Here is a 24,008-nt window from a genome sequence, read left to right on the forward strand (position 1 = left end):
TTCAATGCCCTCTCTCTCATAATTATTTCCCATTTATCCTGTCTGTAACTTGCTGTGTATATATTTGTTTACATGTTGTCTCCCCCATTAGATTGGAAGCTCCTTGAGGGCAGAGATTGTCTTTTGCCTCTTTTTGTATTCCCAGCACTTAGCAAAGAGTCTGGTATATAGAAATGCTTAATAAATGTTTATTGAATTACATTGAACCCCAACTGCAGCCAGATGTCATATACCAGGATGTGAAGGCCAGATGTTCATCTTACCCATACTGGAAAACTACTAACAACCCAAAGACATCTCAAGGTCATGAACAGAAAAGTGGCTGGCACAGATCAGAAAATAAAGACCACCAAGTCTCAGTTAACACCCTTCTCTGATGAAAACTGAGAGCTGTCTGGATGTGATCAGGACACAGATTTGAGCCTTGGGTCTCTTGGGGAGGCCAATGTGGAGGGCAGAGCCCCTGCTCCCCTGCCTCTTGACCTTCATGACCCCTCAGGAGTCCAAGTTAATTACTCTGACTGTCACTGTGCCCAGGGAGATACAACTAGCTCAGAGGCTGGCAGGTTCAATCAGCAGATCCGGCTCCTAGGCTGACACCATGGAGAAATAACTGTAGCAAATCCATCATCCGGATGTAGGGAGGCTAATTACAGCCATGCCACGTCTCTGCTAAACTCTTTTCCAGCGGTCTGATCAGAGCTAAGCTAGCTGAGCTGGATATCACTTGCTCCAGGTCCCCCAGGCTCATGCCAGGGGCGGCCCAGGCTAAGTTAAGCCTTCCTGCTCTGACACTGAGAGACCTAGTGTCTCTTTCTCCCAGCACATTCCCTGGAGAAATACTCCCACAAAGTAATTCAATTTGGTCATTTGCTGCCTGGGCCGTCAAATTCCCATCATGTCACCAAGCTGCCTTCAGGTGGGAAATGAAAGGGAAGATAACAGGGCCAGCTGCCTATTAACCCCTGTGTATAAGCTACAGACCCATCACTTCCTCCGGAGAAAGTTAATGAGGGAGGTGGTGTGGTGAATGGGGAAGAATGATGAGCTAGATGGGGGTCAGAAGAACTGGCTCCTAGCAATCATCTGCCGTTAACTAATCATGTGAAAACTGGCAAACTAAAAGACTTCTCTCTGAACCTCAGTTTCCCTAGCTGTAAAATGTCAATAGTATCACCTGCCCTGCCTACATTGTTGTGTTATTGTGGAGAAAGCCCTTTAGAAACCATCCAGCATCCTCTTCTGTGAGTTACAAATACTGCAGTCACGATTCCAGTAGCTAACAATTATAATAGTTAGCACTCATATATCACTTTAAGGTTTGTGAAGCACTTTACGTATATCATTTGAGTCTCACAACAACCCTGGTAGGGAGGTGTTATTATTATCTTCATTTTACAGATGAGGAAACTGAGGCAGATCACATTGAAATGACTTGCTCAGGGTCACACAGCTAATAAACATCTGAGACAGGATTTGAATTCAGATCTTCTGACTCCAAGTCCACTGAGTTGCCTCTAGGCAAGCTCCTGCTATATTTATCCTTTATTGATTTTTTAAAAAAGTATTGGCATCCAGAGGATGTACAGCAGCCAGGATGGTAAAGGGTCTCCAGTGTATGACATATGGGACTGATATAAGGAAGAGGAATGTTTAACCCGGAGAAAAAAGTCTCAGGAGACATACTAGCTGTTTTCAAATATTTGAAGGACCATCAAGGGGAAGAAGGATTAAAATTGTTCTTTTTGGTTCCAGAGGGCAGAACTAGAAACAGGATGTGGAAATTGCCAAGACACCAATTTAGGATTGATTTCAGGAAAAACTGCCTTACAATTACAACCAGTGGGAGTCAGCTCATGCTGGTCTATGAGAGCAGATGGTTAAATTTTCAGTGTGAGCCCTTACACCTCAGAAATCAGAGAGCACTTCAAATTGGGGCTTGATTCATTGTTTTTGATTGTCTAAATGTAAGAAAGTGATGGAGAAAATTTGATAAAGCAGATTAAACTTCCAAATAGGTCACATAGCTAGTAAGTGCCAGAGGCAGGATTTGAATTCAGGTCTTCTTAATTCCAACTGCACTGTTCTATCCACTGTACCACCTAGAAACTCTTCATTCCATATAGTCTGGTGATTACGAGCATGGTAACATCGATTAAAACTGGGTAGATTCCACTACGAAGACTCAATGTAAGCATATGGTCAAGAATCACAGGCTGGGAAGGCATGGACTGATGATGATGATGATGATGATGATGATGATGGGGTGGGGGTGATGATAAGGATAAAATTAATTACAAGGGGAAGAAAGAAGAGGGAGAAAAAGAGGGGAAAGGGAAAGGAAGAAGAGCTAGCATTTTTATAGCACTTTGAGATTTGCAACATGCTTTACATACTTTTCTATAGATAGCAATCTGTCTCCTTGGGAATATCCAACTGGATGAAGTCATAGATCCATTCAAATATTGAAGCATGATCAACTAACTGAACCACAAACCGATTCAGCACCAGCGCTGTGCCAGGCACTATGCTAAGTGCCAAGGCCATAAGGACAAACACTAAACAGCTCCTGCCCTCCTGGTATTCCTTTCGAGCATAGGTTAGACTAGACCAAATGTTTGCTGAACTCCCTTCTAGCTGGCAAGTCATCTGATCCTATGATTCCATGAGCTTACTTTCTATCAGAGGAAACAATATATTGAAATGGATACAAAATATATAAAAGGGAAATATAAAATAAATACAAGGTATATAACGAAAAGGAAGAGAAACATTAGTCACTGTAATCTTACCCAGTACCACCAGGAGTTCGATGAGGTAGAGGGAGGGCTTACCTTAGCCTTGATAATGGTGCATTGCAGGGAGCTATTGTTCTGGTCATAAAGAAGGCTGAACTCCAAAGCTCCCAGAGTAGCTGATGGGGAGAAAGAGATAACAATCAGAAGAGAAACAACCAATTCAGGGCAGAAAAAAACTGAGCCAGACCCATCCAAGTACCATTCTGACATTCTGGATCACAGACACAACCATGTTAACATGTTGGCAAACAGCCTGTGGGTCCTGTGGGGCTTAAGGAAGAAGGAAGAGGATCTCAATTATGTATATGAATGACATTTGTTTGAGTGAGGCTGTGAGGCTGGACAGAAACACGTGTCAAAGAGTGCTGGATGTGAGGTGTAAAGTTCAGGGTTTGAATCTTAGCTCTGCTACTTAGTGTCTATTAGACTTTGGACTTAACCTCTCTGGGCCTCAGTTTAATTATGAGCTAGATGGCTGCTAAGACCCTTTCGAACTCTAAATCCTATGGTAGCTACACACTCATGCCCTGTATCAATTCATCAATAAATATCTATAAAGCACCTACTATGTACCAACCACTGCGGGTCTAAGTGCTACACACATTTACCCTATAAAAACATAGTCATAACTTCTCCTATGGGTCCCAAATTCTGCACTTGATTCAAGAGAAGCAGTGTGGAAATAACAACTGACATTTACATAGCACTTTAAGATTTGCAAAGCACTTTACACATATCATCTCATTTAATCCTCACAGTAACCCAATACAGTAAGTGCCACAGCATGGTTATTCCCATTTTGTTGTTGCTGTTCAGTAGTTTTCAGACCTGACCAATTCTCCATGAGCCCATCTGGAGTATTCTTGGCAGAGATACTGGAGTGGTATGCCATTTCTTTCTCTGGACCATTTTACAGGTGGGGAAACTGAGGCAAACAGGGTGAAGTGACTTGCCCAGGGTCACCCAGCTAGTAAGTGTCTGAGGACAGATCTGAAGATGAGTCTGCCTGACTCTAGGCCCAGCACTGTATCCACTGCAACACCCAGCTATCCTTATTCCCATTTTATAGATGTGAAAACTGAGGCTCAGAGACAGAAGTGATTTACCCAAAGTCACACAGATAGTAAGGGTTAGATGCAGGAATCGAACCCAGGTCTTCCTGCTGCCAAATCCAGCCCTCTGGTTCTGGCTGTGAAACATTGAGGAGCTGCCTTCCCATCTCCAAAGTCTCAGTTTCTGCATCAATAAGATGGAGGAAATAATCTCTACCCTACATAATCTCCCACAATTCTAAGGCTCAGACATGAAAATGCTCTGTAAATTGTAAAGTTGTAACAATTATTAAGGCCAGCTCAAGACACACCTTCTTCCAGAAATCCCCACTTAACTCTAGCCCATAAATATTTTTTACTTTCTTCGATTTCCTCTTGCACTGACACATAGAGTCTGTATTTTGCCATCTTGCCACATACTTGCTGGCATTTCAATGACACTTTAAACCATGGAATCACGAAGCATTCACTGTGCCAGAGACACAAAGGAAAAACCAAGCACTTCCACTCTGGGTCCCAGCTCTCCCATTTGGTGGCTGCCTCTTGAGAATATTATTTCAGGATGGTCCCAAATATGCCTCCCTTCGCTCCTTTCCCTCAGGCCAACTTCTGCACAGCCTCCTGGTTCTGGAACCACAAATCATGATCAAATCAACTTTTATGTTGTTCCTGGATGGGATGGGTCAATCTATATCCTAGAGGGCCCACTCCAAATCTCAGGAACTTTCAGGACCAAAGTGCTCCTCCTAGGCCATCACTTTCCTAGGTGTGTCCATGTTTCCCCTATGAGAATTGCTAGCATTTGTATAACAATTTATAAATATTATCTCATTTCATCCTCACAACTACCCTGGGAAGTGGGTTTTGTTATTATCCCATTTTACCAATTTTACTAACTGAGGCAATCAACCAATTAGTAAACAATTATTAATCACCTACCTCGTTCCAAGCCCTGGGGATACAAAAAGAGGCCAAAAACAGTCTTTGCCTTTGGAGAGATTATAATCTAATGTGGAGACAGTGGTTAAGTGATTTGCCTATGGTCACACAGTAAGGTGGTAGAGGCTACATTTGAATTCTGCTTAGACAAGACTGAAAAAGAAGCCAATTTCCTATTTGGAATGGTCTTTTGTTTAACCAATGTTTTGTAGAAAAGGGATGTCAGTAGATGCAACTTGGGGCAACCTTCCTCCTTTAATGGATAATGACCAGGGACACTAATGGCTTTTGTTCTGAACCAATCATATCAGCAGTATTTACATGGGCAAAAAGATATCATCTTAATTTAGGACTCTTCTTTCAGGAGAGGCCAATGGCCAGCCGCACAGCCCCTTCTCCTAGTCCTATCAAGGCAGGAATCATAGTCTCCATTAGAAAGGGGCGGGCAAGAGGCCAGAGGTATCTATTCATGCCTCCCTCTAGCTATATTTAGCCAATCCATATAGACACATACATCTTATGTGGGCAGCACACACCTTACACATCAGTGAGGAACCTGAAGCTCAGAAACCTTAAGTGACTTACCCACGGTTATACCACTAGTATTGGAGGAAGGATTCAAACACAGGCTTCTGATTCAGAGTTCAGCATGCTTTCTCCCATACCATATTGCTCCTCTAATCACAATGATAAAAATATACTGCATACAACTAGGTATTCTCAGAATATATGATGTATTTAGATCTCTGAAGGTTGTAGAAAACTAGAAAATTCAGCAAGGGATTTTTAAAATCTCATTTTCCTACAATCTTGAGGAGGAGATGAGAAAGTCTTCAGAAAAAATTCCCCTCTTGAGCCTTCACATCTCTACCATTCATTCATTCATTTGTTAAACATGTATTAAGCACCTACGGTATTAGACCAACACTGTGCTAGGTGCTGAGGAGAAAGAGACAAAATGCCACCCTGAGGCTGAGCATCTAACCCACTCGATCTAGCCCACCCCAGACTGAGGCTTTACAGCTCCACTAGCTAGCCACAAATTCACCCCGGCAGTACATGTACTGTTCCTCCCACCCCCAACCTGGGAGCCATCATCAAACCGATATGACCTTTGCTACTGGCAAGAGCCTGACAATCAACTCCCTGTGACTCCACATGCAATGTCTGGGACAGCCTACACCAAAGAACCCTTCTCTAGCCACCACTCTCCAAAATGTACTTTCCACCTGCCCCCACAGTCATAAGAATATAAACTCCTTGAAGGCAGGGACTGTCTCAATTTTATATTTATGTTTACCTTAGCACAGTACCTAGCACACAGTAGGTGTTTAATTGCATTTTCATTCATTCATTAGTTCATTTGTTCCTTCCTTCTTCCCTCTCTCCCTCTTTTTTCTTACTTTTCCTTACCCTTTCCCTTCTTTTCCTTTCCTTTCAATTTTTCCCTTTCCATTCTTCCTCCTTCCCTCCTTCCTTCCCTTTCTTCCTCCCTCTTTCCCTCCCCTCCCCTTCTCTACCCTGCCCTTCCCCTTCCTTCTTTCCTTCTTTCCTTCCTTCCTTCCTTCCTTCCTTCCTTCCTTCCTTCCTTCCTTCCTTCCTTCCTCCCTCCTTCCCTCCCTCCCTCCCACTGAAGCAAAGCCAGAACTCAGTTTTCTGATTCTTCCTAGTTGATCTCCAAACTTCCTCCTTATACACCCCACAGGCTCCTTCCTGGTTGGGCCCTAAGCTCTGTGGCCCTAATATGGAAATTAGCTTCCTTTAAAGGCTGTGAGAAGTTTTCCCAGAGAAGCCTCCTCCCTGGGATGCTGAATAATTCATCATCTCCAAAGCCAGACTTTTTTTTGCCAGTCTATTATTCACAGTTGAGAAGTCACCGAGTCACTGCCTGGGCATCATGTCCCGCTCCATTACTTATTTAGCAGCCATTAGAAGCACTTAGTTCTGGGAATGTGGAAGGAGTCTTGTTGGATGCTGGATGGAAGCTCCTGTCCCTTCAAAGAGGTGGGGCCCCCTTTTCTGCCCTGGAGAACATGGGAGGCCTTTATTAAGCCCCCACCCCACCCCAGACATGGCTGCCCACCCAGGCCCACAACCTCAGAGCCTTGTACACTCGCATGCACACAACGTGTGGGTCCCTGCACTCTCTCTGTCTCTGGGGAAAATACACATACACAAAAGTACCTCTACCTATTATCTATGTTTTTGTTCAGTCGGCTCAGTTGTGTCCCACTTTTCATGTTCTCATTCGGATTTTCTTGGCAGAGATACTGCAGTGGTTTGCCATTTCCTTCTCCAGCTCATTTTACAGATGAGGAAACTGAGGCAAACAAGGTGAAGTGATTTGCCCAGGATCACACAGCTAGTAAGCATCTGAGGCCGGATTTGAACTCAGGAAGATGAGTCTTCCTGATGCCAGGCCCAATGCTCTATGCGCTATGGCGCTACCTAGTCATCCTATATTATCTCCATCTATGTTCTTTTCCTCTCCATTCCTCTATTTCTACATCCTTATCTTTTTCTGTCTCTTTGTCCCTCTGTTTCTGTCTTTATCTCTGTTTGTCTCTCTTCTTGTGAGAATGAGATAATGTTTGTAAACCATTTTTTTGCAAACCGTAAAGTGTTATAATTATTATTAATATACCTCCATTAATCTTATCCATATTCCTTTTTTCCTTCAAAAAGTATAAACTTTTTTTAGCCTTGTGCTAAAAGCTCTCCCCCAGAATTCTTTTTCGAATTGAATTCTCTCTCTCTCTCCCTCTCCCTCCCTCCCTCCCTCCTTTTCTCCCTCTCTCCTTCTCCCTCTCCCTCTCTCTCTCCCCTTCACTCCTTCTCTCCCTCCCTCCTTCTCTCTCTCTCTCCCTCCCTCCCTCCTTCTCTCCCTCTCTCCTTCTCCCTCTCCCTCTCTCTCCCTCTCCCTCTTTCCCCTTCACTCCTTCTCTCCCTCCCTCCTTCTCTCTCTCTCTCCCTCCTTCCTTCTCTCTCTCTCTCCCTCCTTCCTTCTCTCTCTCTCTCCCTCCTTCCTTCTCTCTCTCTCTCTCTCTCTCTCTGGATAGCCATAAATAAAAAGTTATGCTTTTATTGAGTTTGAAATTCCTATGCTGTGGGTTAATTATTTGTCATAGTATTGTACTCTCAGAACTACAGACCCAAGCCTAGACATCTTCACACATACTCATTCATATTCCCTTATACTTCTGAATAAACTATACTGTACTATGCAGGGCACACCATTTCTTGTTTCTGGGTCTCTGTTTCCTCCTCTGCCAAATGATGGAGGTTGGACTAGATGGTCTCTGCAATCAAAGAGACACAGCTGGAAGGGAACTCCCAGGTCATCCAATCCAACCCACCCTCTCCATTTCACAAAGAAACTGGTCCAGAGAGAAGTGACTTGTCCAAGGTCACACATTTCTGTTACTATACTCACACCCAACATGCTCTCTCACAAATAACTGTGGACTTCTAGAACACATAGTATTTGTATGCCCCTACACACTCCCCACCCCACCCTAAGACATGCTTCTTCAAAGAGAACTCCTACAAGATAAAGCTATATCATACTATTGTCCTCACACACTTACACATAATCTCAGCACACATGCCCATGCTCAGACACCCGTATACACACAGATACACAAACACACATACCATAAACTATCCTCCCAGAATGCATGGTTGAATCTCCATGGCATACATTGAGAGGTAGAGTGCTGTCAGTAGATAGAATATTGGTCCTGGAGTTGGGAAAGAAAGACCTACATTTGAGTTTTGTCTCTGTCACCAGCTATGTGATCCTGGGCAAGTCAGTTAATTTCTCATTTTCCAAGCAATTCAGAAACTATAAATTGCAGAGAAGTTGCTAACCTGTAATGTTAAAGAGCATCTCTTTACTTGAGAGTGCCTTGTACCATGAAAACAGAGGTTCATTCCCTAACCCCAAAGAGCACTTTACAGTTTGCAAAGCACTTGATGTCCATTACCTTCTTTGTGTGTACTGCTTTACAACTTTTAAAGTGCTATAAAGTATCGGTATCCATTGTTACTGCTACTGCTGCGGCTACTGTGATTATTATAGTACCTTGACTCTGCCCATAGGTTACTAAATTTCTTCAGGGGATTTTCCACAGCCCAGAAGCAACCAGGATCCCCTGACTTCTCTGATGGGCAGATTAAGGAGGCATCCTTAGAAGGTGAAATTCACTGCCACAGGGGTGGTCTAGAGAGGGCAGAGGGGCTCCCCCTCTTTCCCATTAGTGCTTCAAAAGAGGGGACAGACCGATGGGCCTTTTTCCGTTGGAGCATTACTCTGGGGGATCAGATGGAGTGGAAGAGGAGGCAGCACCTCTTTCAGGAAGGCTTTCATAATGACTTCTCCCCACCATGGTCCTTTCCTCATTGACAGTCCACATTGGTACAGTGTCATCATGGACTTTATAGGTGCATAGTTCTTGTCACATAATTGAGACTTTCTACATGCTTACTCATTCATTCATTCATTCATTCATTCATTCATTCATTGGACCACAGCTCTGGAGTTGGAAGAAATCTTAAAGACAATCAATTCAATCCCTTTCGTTTTATAGATGAGGACCATAAGGCACAAAAGGTAAGTGACTTTTAAGGCTGGCTCTCTACCTACCATACCCCTCTACCCCTCCAAGATCTTTGGACTCTAATCCCAACACTCTTATCATGACACCATGCTTGACAACAGACTAGCCAAATCCCCAAGGTTCAAGGTCATTGAATAAAGTTTCTGGGAGCTCCAGCTTCCCTATCATTCTTGATAAGAAAAGTACTCATGGCAGGGGACCTCTGTGGACCCTGAGATAAACACCTGAAGGCTCTCTAGACTAGTCTCAGTCTGAAAGACCAACAACATTTTCTTCCTCCTTCCAAGCATCATAAGCATCACCTTTCTTACTAGAAAATGAGACCACCCCCAATGGTGCATATGGAAACTCCTCAATTTGTGATGATTCTGAGGACTGCAATAAAGCTGAAAGGGGCATTAGAAGTCACTTTGTTCAACACTTTAATTTTACATATTAGGATAGAAAGGTATGGAGAAAAGTGAAGTAACTTACAGGATCATAGAACCAGAGGTGGAAGGGCTTTTGGTGGCCTTTGAGTCTAATCCCTTTAATTTACAGATCAGGAAACTGAGGCAGAGAGAGGTTAAATGGTCATATAGCTAGTAGGTATCTAAGGGTGAGATTTGAATCCAGTTCTTCCTATCTCCAAGTTGAATGACTATGCTATACAGTCACTATGCTATACTCAATAACCAGTCAACAGTCATGCTACTCGTAGGGGGTAGAGCTGGGATTTGAATCCAGATCCTCTGATCCCAGATCTAGCATAGCTATTACTTTGCCTTTCTGTCTTCTAAAGCCAGAATCTCTGAATGACCATATCTCAGAGTTGGAATGGACTTTAGAGGCCAGTTAATCCAGTCCTTACTGGAACAAGAATTGCCCTCTGTAATTCACTCTCGACAAATAGTTATCTAGCTTTGCCTTGAAGATGTCCAGTAAAGGTGAACTTGGCCCTTCCCAGACAGCCCATTTTATTTTTGGACAGCTCTAATCCATAGGAGGTGGTGTGGTGAAGTAGATAGAGAGCTCTGACACCTCCGCCCCCTCTCCCTCTGTGGGCAAGTTTCTGGGCAAGGCGCTTAACCTCTTAATGCCCTAGTCAGCTAAGACCATAAGTTGCAGAACATGTGGCAATTTGCCCTAGGGAGTTCCTTGTACCAACAACATCCCAAAACAAAACCAAATTACAAAGTTTTCCTTTTCACCAAACTTTAATCTTCCTCTCTATTACTCCCACCACTGCTTCTAGTGCTGCTTTCTGGGACCAACTAGAATAGTTCTTCCCAGGCAAGCTTGAATGTCACCTACTTGCTTCATCAGAATCATAGCTGTTTGCCTCTTCTTCATCCTCTTCTGGGGGTGGCTGCTGCTGCCGGGCTGAGGCAGCAGCAGGCTGGGGTGCAGCAGCTGCCTGGGAGTAGGCTCCTGATCGTCGCACTGCCCGATCATCCTTGGCTCCAGTTAGGGGGTAACCCCCTGTGTCCCCTGCTCGGTCATCCCGGGGAATGGCTGCTGCTGAGGGGTAGGCAGGCTCCCCTTGGGCCAGATCCCCCTGAGCTGGAGAGAGAAAGAGTAAGGGTGGTAAATGCCTTTAGAAACATGGGGTTTTATTCATTTATTCAACATTTATTAAACAGAATGCTGTATGCAGCTCTGGAAGCACACAAAGTTTACATGAGACAAAATCCCTACCTTCATGGAGCCAACTAAAATCCATCTTTTAGAAGGCCTCCCCAGCCCCTCTTAATTCTAGTGCCTTCTCTTTGTTATTTCCTATTTACTCTGTGTATATCTTGTTCCTACATACTCATTTGCTTGTTGTCTTCCTCATTAGATAGGAAGCTTCTTGAGGGCAGAGACTGTCCTTTGCCTCCTTTTGTATCCCCAGTGCTTTGTACAGTGCCTAGAACTTAGTAAGCACTTAATAACTGTTTATTGATTGATTATAGTCTAGTAGGAAGATGAATGGATGTTTTTTTAAAATAATTCATTAAGTGTTTACTATATGCCAAACACTGTAGTATGCAGTACAAATAAATAAAATAAATAAATAAAATAAATGAAGAAAAATAAAGAAAGATAAATAAATAAACAAAACAAATAAATAAAAATTTCTCCCTATCTTCAGGGAGATTGGATTTTAACAGGGTGAGACAACATATACAGGGGACTAGTGGGCAGGATAAGGAATTTCAGTCTGGGGTTAAAAGACAGAGATACAAATAACTAGAATATGTTAGACATGTCAAACAATTTGCCCAAGGTCACAAAAGTGGTGTCAGAAGTGGGATCTGAACACCTTCTCTGATTCCCATGCCAGTGCCATTTTCATTGTACCATGGACACGAATGATACAATCCATTTTGTATCCCTTCATCTATGTAAATTGTACTTTCCTTGAGGGCAGGAATGGTTTCATTTTTGTCTTTACGTTCCCAGCATTAGGCACAACGTCTGATACATGGGAGGTGCTGAATAAATGCTTGCTGATCAATTAACGGGTGGTCATCTAGCCCTTACTTGAAAACCCTAGGAAGGAAGAGGGATCTACTGCCTCCCAGCAGGCACATGAACAAATTGTAAGGATAGGGAAGATGAAGACCATGGAGAGTTACCTGGTCTTTGATTTGGAAATCTGCCAGCTGTGCTTGGTCCTGGTCTGCTGGCCCCTGGGGGCCCAATCAGTCAATGAGAAAGAGAGATGGAGCAGCGAATGACAATGAAAATGATGATAACAACAATCAGACACATTTCTATGCTCTATAGAAAGACTTATATACATTAGAAACTCCCCAGTTTTAGCTCTTTAAGGCATCTCACTGCCATGGCAGGAATTTATTTAACTTGACTATACATATATGTTGCAAGAGTTTTGTTTTTTCTTTCTATTTTTCCAATGGGTGAATGTTGGGAGAGAGAAAAATAGATTTTTGGTAACTAAAAAAATTAAAAGCAACTTAAGAAATAAGTCTCTACTCATGCAAGCTACTGTGATATTTCTGGTTGACCTCCTTCACCTTCCTCACCCCTTACTCCTTGACCCCCAGGGAGCTTATAGGATCATAGATTTAGAGCCAGTAGAATCTTAGAGGCCATCCAGTTCAACCTTCTCATTTTACAGATGAGGAAATGGAGGCCCAGGAAAGAGGAGTGACTTGTCCAAGGTCCTATAGAAGGTAAGTACCCAAACCAAATCAAATTTGGTCCTCTAATTCTAATCTAGTCCCCCTTCTGCTGCCCCATCGGGCACTCAGCCCACACAGCTGTCCCAGTTTTGAGACCTGTCATCATTCTTTGTCCTGCCTTTTTCATATATCTACCATCTTGTTCAATTCTCTGTATTTGCATACATAGGTTTCATAGGCAACTGGACTGGAAAGGACCTTGGATATAGATCACCTAGTCTTTGGAGGTCTTCAAACGAAGGCTATTGGAGAAGAGAGTCCTGTTCAGGTACAGGCTAGGCTAGATGGTTCCTAAGGTTGCTTCTAACCTTGAGCATAGAGAGATTTGCCAAAAATCACTCAAACATCTGGACTAGAGTCAGGGAGGCATGGGTTCAAATTCTATTTCTCACATTTGGTAGCTCTGTAACCATGGGCAAATCACTTTCTCTTTCCAAGCCTTGTTTCCCTCATCTTTAAAATGGGGATGATGATATAGGACCTGCTTCATGGGCCCTTCTGTGAGGCTCAAAAGAAATCATATTTATAGAGTGTGCAAACCTCCCAGTGTCAAATGCCATTTCTCCTAAGTGTGGCTGTAGCTGAGGGCAAGGACCATGTCTCATACTCCTCTGGAACCTCCTCCGTGACAAGCATAAGGCTAGACTATATATGACTCCTTTGCAAAGGGCTGCCACTTCCTAGATGTAGGACCAAGAGAGTTCTGGGAGCTATCTCACGCAAGAGAACTGATAGCTAAATTTTCAGTGTACGCATTTATACCTTGGATATCGGCAAATATCACAAATTAGGGCATGGGCTTATTATTTTGTTGACCGTCTAGACTTGTATTATTCGTTTAGATTAAACTTTAAAATGTGTTGTTCTACATTTTTTTTGAAGAGATACTGGTTAAACATTTACCAGTACATCCCTGTCTAGCACCCACCCCTCGGTGTATAAGACCCCTCTCCCCACCTAATGGTTTCAAAGCTCTTTGGTGCCTTCTCCTCACTTGCACCCCAAATGTCTGTAGTTTGACTCACAAAAACATTTGGGTGAAGGAGAAGGAGAATAGTTTTCTAAACTATTGTGAGGTGGATCTGATAGAGGATGGATGGAGCCCTACCTGGGGGACCAGGCTGAGCTGCGGCACTTTGGCTGGATGCTTGGGAGGGTCTGGAGGCCTGAACTGAGTTGGCCCTTCTCAAACCTGGAAGGGACAAAGGAAAAACCATCATTAACATTTCAAGCACAGGCCAATAAGACCACTAGCCCCCAAGTGGCTGGATAGTCCTAGATTGGGGCTTTCCATCTTTCCTGCCCATGTTGTATCCCACTAAAAATGTCTGTCTCTGTCATTTTTCCTGCTTTCTCTGTCTGGAAGAGTCAGTTACTGGGAATTGTAAGACTTCAAAACTAGAAGAGATCTTAGAGATAAAAGTTCATCTTCTTTTTATATGGGGAGGAGAGAAACTGAGGCCCCTTCCTATCCTGTATATTTGTCTTCCTCAATGGACACATTACAACTTGCCAACAGCTCTCTTAGACATGGATGCAATTTTCCAGGAGTGGTCTGACCAGCATGAAATTCAATGAGACAATCACATCCTTCATTCCTGGTATTGATTTTTCTCCTTTCTAATCCTTTGATTCACTGACACACTTGTCAAAAAAAAAATCTGTCTAATGCACACAAAGATGTGACCATACTGCTTCCCAGCTCGAGAATATTCAATGGCTCCCTATTACCTCTGGGATAAAACAAAATCCTGCTATCTAAAACCCTCCAAATCTGGCTCCTGCATCAATTTTCAGACTTATTATTCTATCATCGCTCTTCATGCAGTCTATATTCCAGCTAAACTGATATTTTGTTCCCAAGCCTCAATGTTCCATTTCTCATCTACCTGCCTTTCCATAGCCTATTCCCCATGACTGGGATGCATCCCCTGCTCTCCTGTCTCATCTAACTTAGGTCCTTTCTAGGCTTAGTTCAGGTGCTACTCCAAATTATCCTGATTGTCTGTCTATCTATCTACCTATCTATCTATCTACCTACCTACCTACCTATCTACTTTCCATCCATCCATCTATCTAGCTAGCTAGCTATCCTGTCTATCTATCTATCCTGTCTATCTATCTGTCTGTCTGTCTGCATCTGTCTATCTATCTACCTGCCTACCTATCTACCTTTCCATCCATCCATCTATCTATCTATCCTGTCTATCTATCTGTCTATCTGTCTACATCTGTCTGTCTATCTCTCTATCTCTCTATCTATCTAATGTACACAAATGTTCATAATTCCTCAGCAGAACATAAGCCCATTGAAGGCAAGGAATCTTTTTCTTTTTTCTTTCTATTACTATCACATAAGAATGACAAAGATCATAGGGACCTCAGAGGCCATCTTGCCCACACCCCTAATTCTACAGATGAGTGAACTGAGGCCCAAAGAGGGAGAAGTGGTTTGTCTATACATCAGTGTAGGGGAATTCCAGGTGAGGAAACTCTTAGCCAATTTCCTGGAGGCACTGCCAAGGGTCACACAGTCAGTGTATTTCAGAGGTGGGGCTCAAACCCCAGTCATCCTGACCAGCTCTCTATCCACTATGCCACACTGCCTTGCACATGACATAAATAAATGGAACTGGTAGATTGTACAATGGACAGAATACTGGACTTGGAATCAGGAAGACCTGAGTTTGAGAACTGGATCAATTACTAGATGTGTGGCTCTGGGCAAGTCAGTTTATTTACCTCTCTGGGTCTCAGTTTCTCCATCTGTAAAATGAGGGTATTGGACTTGACAGCTTTGAAGGTCTTATCCAGCTCTAAAGCTGAAGTTAAATGATTTGTTGATTTAATAAGTAGCAAGGCCAGGATTCAAATCGATGCCCTCCGACTCCAATCCAGGGTTCTCTCTACTACGCAGGCTTCTATGTGAAACTTTTCCTCATCCCCCCAGTTATTAATCCTGCTCTTTCCTCCCTACCCCACCCCTGCCAATCACTTTGTACTCATTTTGCATATATGTTGTCTATGCATATGCATTATCTCCCCCAATAGACATTGTTCTCCCTTTATCCCCCAGTGCTTAATACAGTTCTTGGCACACAGCAAGTGCTTAATAAATCTATGTTGATTGATTGCAGACCTCTTAATAAACATATGTTGATCTCTTGCTAGGGGGATTCTTCAGCTGGTCCCATTAGGCTCGTTCCATTAGTTTCCCCGGTCCTGGCCTGTGTCCACGACTTCTCAGGCTTCTCCCACCCAGGCGACACTCTGGACCAGCTAACAGCAGGAATGAGCATCCCAGAGACATTGGGGCTTCCATAGCCATGGGCCTTACTCCAAGAGACCCAAGCAAGGCCAAGAGTGATTTGGTTTCCTCTATGTTGAAATATCAAGATGTAAGTCCATGAAGAAGCCTAAAATTCTTTAGTGTTGAGTTCCTTGAGCAGATACCACCAGTGTTGAGGGCTCTGCCGTTTGTTCCAAAATTATAACTCATCCCCAGCCTCTTCAAATATATTTAGACTGGGGATTACCCTGATTCATTAGCATCCACAGGCCACCAGGTGTGACTAAGCCTTTTATAACAAAGTGAGTCAGCTCTTTCTGACAGGAGTGAAAGAGTTGTAATTACATCATTTTGTGGATTTTCTGCCAGGTAGCTGGGATCCCAGAGTCCCAGAACGTCAGAGCTATAAGGGATGCCAGAGGCTGTGGAGTTCAATGTATGCCTGACCAGAAATCCCTTCTACAACATTCTCAAGTGGCCATCCAGGCTCTGACCTCTGCTGATGGCGAACCCACTGCCTCTTGAGGCTGGCCATTCCACTTTGGAACAGTTCTCATTGTGAAGGCGTTACTCCATGCAGCCTTCGTGAAATTTCTACCCTTCACTCTGTCATCTCCGGTCAAGCAGAATGAGTCCAGTATCACGTAACATATTTACCTATATGGTAAATACGGTAACCGACTACCTGGACCACTATTTCAGGAGGGCCCCTCAGCTATGCTTTCCTTCTGACTTGACTCTCTAGAGTTTTCCTCTTCATCTACAACCATCTCCCTACCACCACCTCAACCCGATTTCTACCCCCCTTTTCATGTATTATCTTCCCTATTAGCATGTAAGCCTTGAAAGTGGAGATTATCTTGCTTGCATTTTTTTTTGAGGCAATCAAGGTTAAGTGATTTACCCCGGGTCACACAGCTAGTAAGTGTCTGAGGTCAGATTTGAACTCAGGTTCTCTTGACTCCAGGACTGATACCGCTTGCACCACCTAGCTAGTCCTGTTTGCTTGCATTTGTCCCCAGTGCTTAGCATAGTGTTTGGTACATAGTAAGTGCTTAATAAATGCCATCTATCTATCTATCTATCTATCTATCTATCCATCTATCCATCTAATTATCTACTTAATTATTCATCCATCTAACCATCCATCCATCTATCTACCTATCTTTCTGTCTATCCATCTAATTATCCATCTAATTATCCATCCATCCATCCATCCATCCATCCATCCATCCATCCATCCATCCATCCATCCATCTGTCTATCTCTCTATTTGTCTAGTTACCTTTTCATATGTACATGTTGTTTGCTTTGACAGAAAGTAAGCAGGGACTGTATTATATTTTCGTCTTTGTCTTTCTAGGGCCCAGCATAGTATCAGCCACCTAGTAGGTGCTTAGTCAATGCTTGTTTATTGGCTAATTGATTCCAGATGACAACCCTTCCTGAAAGGGTGAGAGGCAGTGTGGTCTGGTTTAAAGAGCACTGAGCCTGGAGTCAGGAAGACTTGGGCTTGAATCCTGCTTCAGACATTTCTTAGCTTTTTGACCCTGGGCAAGTTACTTTACCTCTGTCTGGGCCCCAGTTTCCTCCTCAGTAAAATAAAGGAAGGGGATCAAAGTTGAGGATATTTAAATCCCCTTTCAGATTTAAAACTCTGACCCTATGTCCTTGAAGACAGCAATCATATCTGAATCGTCTTCAAGCTAAGCACCCCTGGGTCCTTTGACTGATTCTCCTTTAGCATGATTAAGTCTATTCTATATTCCATTGAAACTGAGCTACTTGTTCCCAGAACATGCCCTGCATTTATCCACCTCCACACTCTTGCTCATGCTTTCTTCTTCCTGGAGTGCCTTCTCCTCTATAGTCACCCTACTAGGCTCATTCCAACCTAGTGGAATTTCAACCTATCCTTCAAAACTCATTCCAAGCATCACTACCTCCTAGAAGCCTTCCCTGATTCCTTCAATCTGATGAAGAGGTCTGGTCCAGCCCTTTGATTTTACAGAGGGAGATCCTGGGATTGAGAAAGGGCAAGTGATGGAGTGAGTGTTGGAGTGAGGTGCCAGAAGCAGGATTGTAACCCAGGTCTTCTGACCCTAAGTATTGGCACGCTCTGTCTCTTGTGAGGGGCCATAGGGCAGAGTGCCCAGAGCATTAAATTTGGTGGGAAATGACCCCAGGCAAGTCACTTAACTCCTATTGGCCTTAGAAAAAGAAGGGTTTGGATTAGATGAAGACCAGGGGGACTCCCAGCTCTAAGTCTAGTAATCTCTCTAGAGCGCTTTGTATCTTTCCTGTATTGTTTGCCATTGTTCAGTTGTTTCAGTCATGTCCAACTCTCTGTGACCCCATTTACAGTTTTCTTGGCTGAGCTACTGGTGTGGTTTGCCATTGGTGCTCCAGTTAATTTTAGAGAGGAGGAAACTGAGGCAAACAGAGGTAAAGTGACTTGCCCATGGTCACACAGCTAGTAAGTGTCTGAGGCTGAATTTGAATTCAGGGCCTTCCAACTCCAGGCCAGGCACTCCCTCTAGCTACCCCTTAAATGATAGGCTAGCATAGTTAAGTCAAGCACTAAATCAAGCACCAGAGGATCATGGATTCAAAGGATTTTAAATCTGGGAGAGACTATCTAGTCCAACCTCTCATTTTACAGCTCTTGTGTCATAGGATTTAAAACTAAAAAGACTTCAGGGCTCATCTAGCCCGAGAGAGAAGTGACTTGCCCAGGGTTACACAGTTGCAAGGGTTCACAAGGTCCTAGTTTCAAAGCTGCACAGGACCTTGGAGGTCATCTGGTCTGGGAAGTGACTCACCCAAGATCACACATTAATTAGCAGAGGCATGACTAGAACAAAGGTCCTCTGACCTCATATCCAGCCTTCCTTTCAGAGCGATGACCTTATCAATATTCTTTTCTTGTGAATGTAAAAGAGAAAATTCCCCCAGTGTTTGTTAGGGGGAGAGGGACCCTTCTTTATTGTTAAAAGAAATAATCCTTGAAGCCCAGTCTTATAGAAAGAAGGGGAGTGGGGTGGGAGGGATGTGAGATTAAACAGAAGCCGCACTGCCCAGATCCGTGGCTAAGAAGGGACAGGAGCTGATACCGTAAGCAGCCAAGGCATGATTTCAGGTGCCGAGTAAAAGACTAGAGACTCAGGGACTGATACCGAGCCTTAATACTCAGCCTCTTGGTTTGATGTTAACACAACCTCGCATAGAAAGGAAAGCTAAGCTGCCATCTGGCCGGGACAAGAGGATTACGTGATTGGTATTGCCGGCAGCCTCCCATTAAATATTCCAAGCATAGCTGAGGAATTGAAGACATCTGGGACGCTTGCCAGTGGGGGAGAGCTGCAGCCGAATAAAGCCGCCAACTCAGCATCTTTCAAAGTGTGGGGCCTGAGTTAGCATTCATTCCTGATTCCTCTCTAGGGGGGCATTGCTCACTCCACCCTGGCCACTGACAGCCACCCACGCCTCATCCTAGAATAGCTAAGCTGGGAGGGACCCTGAAGGCCTTCTGGCCCAGTCCAGCCCTGAAACAAGACTCCTTTCTGTGACATCCCCTCTGGTTGGTGACCTCCAAGAAAAGGGAGCCCATAGCCCCCAGGGTCAGCTGGGACAACTCTCCAAAAAACTTTGGAGTTGTTTTTTTCTAACATCACATTGAAATCTGCTCTTGCAATTCCCACTCACTGTACCTGATTCCACCCTTTGGGATGACAAGTGTGAGAATGAGTGTGACATCTTTTCCACAAGACACAAGCTGGTGTCCTGGCACAGAGCCCCAGATTGGGAGTTGGAGGACCAGTGGCATTCAAATTCCACCCAAGATCACAGATGGAGAGCTAAAAGGAACCTTTTGGGGCCACTCCCTTCATTTTCCAGATCAGAAAAATGGAAGCCAAGTACCTTGGAGCAAATCAACTTCACCTCTCTGAGACTCAGTTTCCTCATGTCTAAAATGGAAAGATAGGGACAGGACCTCTAATTTCTTTGGTACCAGGAGCTCCCTGGCAAGGAAACTCCTCCCAAATGAGATTGGTAACTTCCAAGGTATAGTCTTAATGCTCTTGTCTAGGACAACGAAAGGTTCAGTGACTTATCCAGGGTCACACAGCCAGTATGTGTCAGAAGCAGGACTGAACCCAAGTCTCTGAGGCTGGCCCTCTATCCACTATATCACACCAAAATGGTTGGACTCTGTTGTCCTCAAGGCTCTCTTCAGCTCTAGATTTATGATCCTATAAATCCCAGCTAGCAGGTCATGGCACTAGGCGAGTCTTTCAATACAAATCTGGGCCTAGAATCAGGAAGACCTGAGTTCAAATCCTGCCTCAGTCACTTACTAGCTGTGTGACCCTGGGCAAGTCACTTAATCCCTGTCTGCCTCAGTTTCCTCATCTTTAAGACAAATGGGGTTCAATTCAACAGCCTCTGAGGTCCCTTTCAGTTTTGATCTTGGAGTGAATGATTCCTTTCTTCCTTTCTGCTCCCACCATCACCCCACTAGCCCATAGCTCTCCCTTTCTTTCGTATCCTGTGCCAAGTTTGCCTCCTTCAAGAAGCCAGTTTGGGCTGACCCCCCCTCACCTGCTGGACTCCGACTGGCATCACCCCCAGTGGCCCCACCTGGGCCGTAGTCCCGGCCTTCAGAATCCCTGCCTGTGTAGTCTGTTCCACTGGAGCTCATGTGAGCCTCTGAGGCCCGGCGCATTGGGGGGCCATAGCTGCCCCTTCCAGGAGCAGGGGCAGGCTCAGGACCTGAAAGGCAAAGCATTTGTTTAAAAAAAGGATACAATTCTGAAGGAGGAAGGAAGGAAGGAAGAGAGAGAGAGAGGGAGGCAGGGAGGCAGGGAGGAAGAAAAGGGGCAAGCAGAAGGGGAGGAGGACAGGTAAAGGAAAGGGTCTCTCTGTTTTCAGTCTCGCTCCTTTCTAGTCCATCCTTCATAGAGCTGCCACAGTGTGTTTCCAAAGGGGCAAGTCTGACCATGTCACCCTACTACTCAAGAAACTTCAATGGTTCCCTACTGCCTCTAGGATAAAATATAAATTCTTTAGCCTGGCATTTAAGGTCCTATAACGACCTGGACAGGTGACCTGGGTTCAAATCCCCACTCTGTCACTTTTTACCTGAGTGACTGTGAGCAAGCCAATTAACTTCTCTGGGCCTCAATGTATTCACTTATAAAATGAGGAGGCTGGATTGGATGGCCCCTAGGGTCTTTTCCAGCTTTAATTCTGTGATACCTTTCTGGACCTCAATTTCCTCCAGGCAGTGGGAAGAACTCCAGGTAAGGTGTCAGGAGATCTGAGTTCATGTCTTTGCTCTGCTGCTAACTCACCATGTGACCTTGAACCTTGTTCACTTCCCTTGTCAGGGACTCAGTTTTCCCATCTGTCAAATGAATGGTTTGGTCTAGAGAGACCTGAGATCTCTGCTGGCTCTGACAGTCCACAATGGACCTATGACCCTGACTGGAGACCATCGGACCACACTGAGATGGGTATGGCACCTCCCAGATGCAAAGGAAGACCTTTTAGAATCAGCTCCAGATCAATGACTGACCACTGAGCCAACAGGCACAGACTAGAGGAAGGAGATGTTTGGAACTGACCAAAGAATTTGTCTCCTGTAAGTAGCTGGTATACTATGCTGCCAGATTGCTAGAAAATGAGAGATGCTGCCTTCTCCATGTAGACTGGGGGTTGACTAACTTGGCAGTGACTTATGGGGTCCATACAACCACACAAATCCCAGGTGAAAGGGCCAAGCAATAAGACAATTAAAAACCAGCGATAACAAACACCAGCCCTGGAAACATCACCAGCTATTTGGGAGCATGTCAGGGATACAGGGAGCTCCGAGCCATAGCTAGATAAGGAATAAGAAGACGGGAAAAGCTGTGAGCTTTTTTTTCCTCCCCTGCCCGACCCTCAGTCCTAGAAAAGGGGATGTGCCCAGCCTGGGAGAGCCAGGACTCAGGACTCTGAATCACCTCCTATTCCAATCAGAGCCAATCTCCCTCCAGGAAACAAACCTGATTTCTGGCCCACGCCCCTCTTGTCCTTGGCATCTCCTGGGGGAAAGGAAGGAGAAGGCAGAGTCATTTTTCTGGTGGTACAGGATGGACACGTGGTATGGGGGAGATGACAAGGATTCCATTTCTCCCATAGCAGGAGAAACATGCCATCATGGAAAAAAGAGCTCGACCCCGAGTGAGGAAGACCCAGGTTCGAATCTTGACTCTGGCACTTACTAGCATGTATGGCTGAAGGCAGATCCGATCCCTTCTTGAAGGGAAGTGACTTACTCAGGGTCACACGGCTGTTACACAGCACAGTCAAGATTTAAACTCAAGTCTCCTGACCCCAAATCCAATGCCCTTTCCACTTTACTTCCTCTCTTGGTCAAGATCATAGGTGGTGGTGATCATGGCCTGGTCACCACACAGGTGGTGTCATCATAGGACGATTCACAGATTTAAAGCTCAAAGGGACCTCAGAGCCATCTAGGCCAGCGCCCTTGTTTTATGAAGAGGATCTGGATTCAAATCCTGCCTCTGACACTACCTGTGTGTCTATGGCCAAGTCACTCATATACCCTACCTGTAAAATGAAGGTGTTGGACCATAGGGTCTCTAAGGCGCCATCTAGCTCTCAATCTATGAATCTACAGGTAAGGAAACCGAGGGCCTGGGCCTGGAGTCCAGACGACACGAGGTCAAAGATGGCCTCAGAAGGGCCCAGGGCCCTTAGTAAGCTACTTAACCGCCACCTGCCCTACTTTCCTTGTTTCCCTGGGCCTGGAGTCCGGAAGACACGTGAGTTCAAATCCTGCCTCAGATACTTACTATGTGACATTGGGCAAGTCTCTTGTCCTCAGTTTCCTCATCTGTAAAATGGGGATAATAATAACACCTCACCTTCTAGCGTTGTTGTGAGAATCAAATGAGATCATAGTGAAAAAAAAGCACTTAGCCCTACTATGTGCCTGGCACATAGTAGGCATCCTATTTGTTGTTGTTGTTAAGTCCTTTCCATCATCTTTGACTCTCTGTGACCCCGTTAGGTGCTATTATTGTCTCAGTAATTTTTCAGTCTGGTCCAGCTTTTGTGACATTTTTTGGGGTTTTGTTGGCAAAGATACTGGAGGGGTTTGCCATTTCCTTCTCCAGCTCATTTTACAGATGAGGAAACTGAGGCAGAGTTAAGTGACTTGCCCAGGGTCACTCAGTTAGTAAGTATCTAAGGCAAGATTTGAATTCAGGAAGATGAGTCTTCCTGACTCCTGGCCCACCACTCTATCCGCTGCCCAGGTGCTATAATTATCCCTATTTTATACTTGAGGAAACTGAGTCAAACAAAGGTTAAATGACTTGACCAAGGTCATACAGCTAGTAAGTGTCAGAGGCGAGATTTGAACTTGGATCTTCCTGACTCCAGGTTGGGTATTCTATCCACTGCCTCACCTTCTCTACCTCTTATAGTCTTTAGAGCGTTTGCCTAGAACAAACAAATGACTTGCCTGAGGTTGCATGGCCAGCCAGCATGTGTCCAATGGGGGACTAATTTCTTGACCCCAGGGTCAGCTTTCTAGCCCCTACTCCATGCTCCCTCTCCAAACAAGGCCTTTGCCAATCTAAAGCTTGCTATATCTGCTAAAGGAGAGCACCAGACTAAACAAGCCTGAGGCACAGCCACCCAACATATGATGGATATGGTGGGTGTGGAGGCTTTTGTTATTAACCCAATGCATCTTCAGGAAGGGAAGCAAGGAGAGGCGGGGATCCCCTGCAGACTCAAGACTGAAGGGAAGGATGGAAAGAAGTTGAGGGAGAAGCTTTGGGGTATCCAGGAATCTAAAAGCCAAGGACTCTCAAGATGTTACAGCAAAGCCAGGAGCTCTTAGCGAGCAGAGCATGGAGTAAGAAGGTGGGACTGCATGCATGGGGACAGTCCCCATTCCCTTACCATGTTCTCCAGGGAGGCCAGCCTCTCCTGGGCCTAAGAAATATAAGGAGATAAGCAATTCTGGCAGTGAAATTCTTCCCTTGGAACTTCCCCAGTCCCATGCCTTTGTTTACACAATTCTGTGCACCTGGAATGTCCTCCCTACCCCTTCCCATCTC

The 24,008-nt window shown here is 44.6% G+C and overlaps 1 protein-coding gene across 2 annotated transcripts in view; it reads right to left on the reverse strand.

Annotated features, from left to right (window-relative positions):
- The window catches only part of RPH3A (rabphilin 3A), a 67,647-nt gene that overhangs the window by 35,713 nt on the left and 7,926 nt on the right, over window positions 1-24,008 (reverse strand). The window contains exons 4-9 of one of the 2 annotated variants that reach the window (XM_036741638.1): window positions 23,851-23,883; window positions 21,918-21,956; window positions 20,470-20,640; window positions 13,687-13,770; window positions 10,702-10,950; window positions 2,835-2,914 (exon numbers count right to left, since the gene is read on the reverse strand). In XM_036741638.1, the coding sequence (XP_036597533.1) occupies window positions 2,835-2,914; window positions 10,702-10,950; window positions 13,687-13,770; window positions 20,470-20,640; window positions 21,918-21,956; window positions 23,851-23,883 (656 nt within the window). The remainder of the gene's footprint in view (window positions 1-2,834; window positions 2,915-10,701; window positions 10,951-13,686; window positions 13,771-20,469; window positions 20,641-21,917; window positions 21,957-23,850; window positions 23,884-24,008) is intronic. The other variant, XM_036741639.1, reaches the window with a different exon arrangement.

The sequence above is a fragment of the Trichosurus vulpecula genome, chromosome 1 (assembly GCF_011100635.1).
Source record: "Trichosurus vulpecula isolate mTriVul1 chromosome 1, mTriVul1.pri, whole genome shotgun sequence".
Taxonomy (NCBI): domain Eukaryota; kingdom Metazoa; phylum Chordata; class Mammalia; order Diprotodontia; family Phalangeridae; genus Trichosurus; species Trichosurus vulpecula.